The sequence below is a fragment of the Chaetura pelagica genome, unplaced genomic scaffold, assembly GCF_000747805.2.
Source record: "Chaetura pelagica isolate M959 unplaced genomic scaffold, ChaPel_1.0 scaffold528, whole genome shotgun sequence".
In the NCBI taxonomy this organism is placed as follows: Eukaryota; Metazoa; Chordata; class Aves; order Apodiformes; family Apodidae; genus Chaetura; species Chaetura pelagica.
Window position 1 is genome coordinate 315410 of NW_009954306.1, and position 2404 is coordinate 317813.

At 66.4% G+C, this 2404-nt stretch overlaps 1 protein-coding gene across 1 annotated transcript in view; it reads left to right on the plus strand.

Annotated features, from left to right (window-relative positions):
* The first annotated feature begins 146 nt into the window (after positions 1-146).
* The window catches only part of PROM2 (prominin 2), a 12397-nt gene continuing 10139 nt past the window's right edge, over positions 147-2404 (plus strand). Inside the window, exons 1-6 of the mRNA XM_010003942.1 lie at positions 147-363; positions 978-1027; positions 1132-1334; positions 1432-1552; positions 1762-1825; positions 2214-2303. Coding sequence (XP_010002244.1) covers positions 147-363; positions 978-1027; positions 1132-1334; positions 1432-1552; positions 1762-1825; positions 2214-2303 — 745 coding nt within the window. The remainder of the gene's footprint in view (positions 364-977; positions 1028-1131; positions 1335-1431; positions 1553-1761; positions 1826-2213; positions 2304-2404) is intronic.

Genomic DNA, 2404 nt, shown 5'->3' on the forward strand with positions numbered 1-2404 from the left:
AAAAAAGCCGAGGCAGCGTCTGGGCTTTGAGCGGCGGCCGACCCGTCAGGCAGGTTTCCCGGGGAGAACCATCCGGAGCCGGGCATGTCCCTGCGCCCTCTCGCAGCCTGACGGAGCCCCTCGGCTCTCTCCTCGCTTCCAAAACCATGCGAGCAGCCGGGTTGCTGCTGGCCTGGGCGCTGCTGCATCCTGCCGGCACCCAGCAGTGCCACCTGCCCGGCCCCGGGGGGATCCTGCGCTTCACCGACACGCACGCCGAGATCCGGGTGCCCGCGCTGCACCGCGTGCCCAGCGCCCTCGACCCCCTCTACGGCCTCGTCCGGCGCTGCCTGGACCTCATCCAGCAGAACCCTCTGCCCACGGGTGAGTCCTGAGCCTGGATCCCACTGCCGTGGGTGCTGGGATCCCACCACCATGGGTACCAGGATCCCACTGCCGTGGGTGCTGGGATCCCACCACCATGGGTACCAGGATCCCACTGCCGTGGGTGCTGGGATCCCACCACCATGGGTACCAGGATCCCACTGCCGTGGGTGCTGGGATCCCACCACCATGGGTACCAGGATCCCACTGCCGTGGGTGCTGGGATCCCACCACCATGGGTACCAGGATCCCACTGCCGTGGGTGCTGGGATCCCACCACCATGGGTACCAGGATCCCACTGCCGTGGGTGCTGGGATCCCACCACCATGGGTACCAGGATCCCACTGCCGTGGGTGCTGGGATCCCACCACCATGGGTACCAGGATCCCACCGCCATGGGTACCAGGATTGTAGCACCACGGGTTCCCAGATCCCACTGCCATGAGTGCTGGGATCCCACCACCACGGGTGCCAGCACCACCAGGGGTTTGCCAGCTGCATTCCCTGTGTCCTGGGCTACTCTGGGGTTTCTCCACCCTGGCCCTTCTGCCTGGGCAGGGCTGGGGGTGCCTCGGTGGGACCCCTTCGACCAGCACCACCGTTTCTCTTGCAGAGCTGCTCAGGGCAGCCCTGAACGACCCCAGCTCAGTGCGGACATCACAGGTGAGCTGGGACACTGGGGTTCCCATGGGATGGGATGGCACCCAGTGGGACGGGACACCCGGAGCACCCTGCAAGCCGGGTACCGACCAGGCTTTCCCTTGCAGGTGGTGCAGTACGAGCTGGGCTATGTTGTCTGTGCCGCCGTGGCCCTGCTCTTCACCGTGGCCGTGCCGGTGGCCGGGATGTGCTGCTGCTACTGCCGGAGCCGCCGGCGCTGCGGGGGCCGCCTGCGCGTCCACCAGCGCTCGCTGGGCTGTCGCCGCCGCTGCCTGCTGGCCTGCCTGTCCCTCACCTCCCTCGTCATCCTGTGAGTCCCCAGGGCCGCGGGGAACCCGGTTCCCCACGGGGAAGGGGCTGGGTGGCTCTAACGAGCAGCCCCGTCACCGCCCGCTCGTCCCCGGCAGGACCAGTGTCACCTGCGCCTTGGTCACCAGCCAGAGGGTGAAGGGGCAGATGGAGCTGGGGCTGGGGGTTGTGCCGGCCACCCTGCACACCCTGGGGCAGCACATCGCCAACGTCCCCCAGGTGGGTCCCTCAGTGGCTTTCCCCCCCTCCCCTCCTCCATGTCCCAGCATGGGGTGTAACCCGGGGACGGCGGTGCTTCCCTCACGGAGCAGTTTGGGAAGGGAGAGGAGGAGACGCGTTCAAAACGTACTTGGAAGGGCAACGTGGGGCTTCTTTTCCCCCCCCCGGCGGCTCCCGGCCCCAGCCCAGCAGCTCCTCTCTCCTGGCAGGGCGTGCAGATGGTGGTAGACCAGTTTGAGGTGCCTCGACAGCAGATCATCTCCGACCTGGGGGGTAAGCACTGCGCCGGGGACGGGCAGGCTGAGCTTCCCAGCGGGATGAGCTGCCAAGGGGGTGTCCTACCTGAGGGGAGGTTGGAGTCAGGTGGGGGTTGGGGTCTTTGTCCCCGAACCAGCAAGAAGACAAGAGGGCCTGGCCTCCAGCTGCTGCAGGGGAGGTTTAGGTTGGATATCAGGAAGCACTTCCTGATGGAAGGGTGAACAGACACTGGAAAGGACTTCCCAGGGAAGTGGTGGAGGCACCATCCCTGGGTATGTTTAAGGGAAGGCTGCATGTGGCACTTAGTGCCATGGTCTGGCTGATGTGGTGGGGTCAGGTCATGGGCTGGACCTGATGATCATAAAGGTCGTTTCCAACCTTGGTGGTTCTGTGGCCCCTGCAGGGCTCAGCCGGGGCGTGGGGCTCTCCATCCACACACAGCTGAGGGCCATGACCTACGCAGCACTGCTGGACCTGCAGGACAGGGCTGCAGGTACGTCCCACAGCAGCTCTCCCCGGGGGCCGGGGCCGAAGCCTCTCCGGAGAGAACCGGGACAGGCCGAGAAATCGAGCAGCCTCGAACTAGCCCTGGGC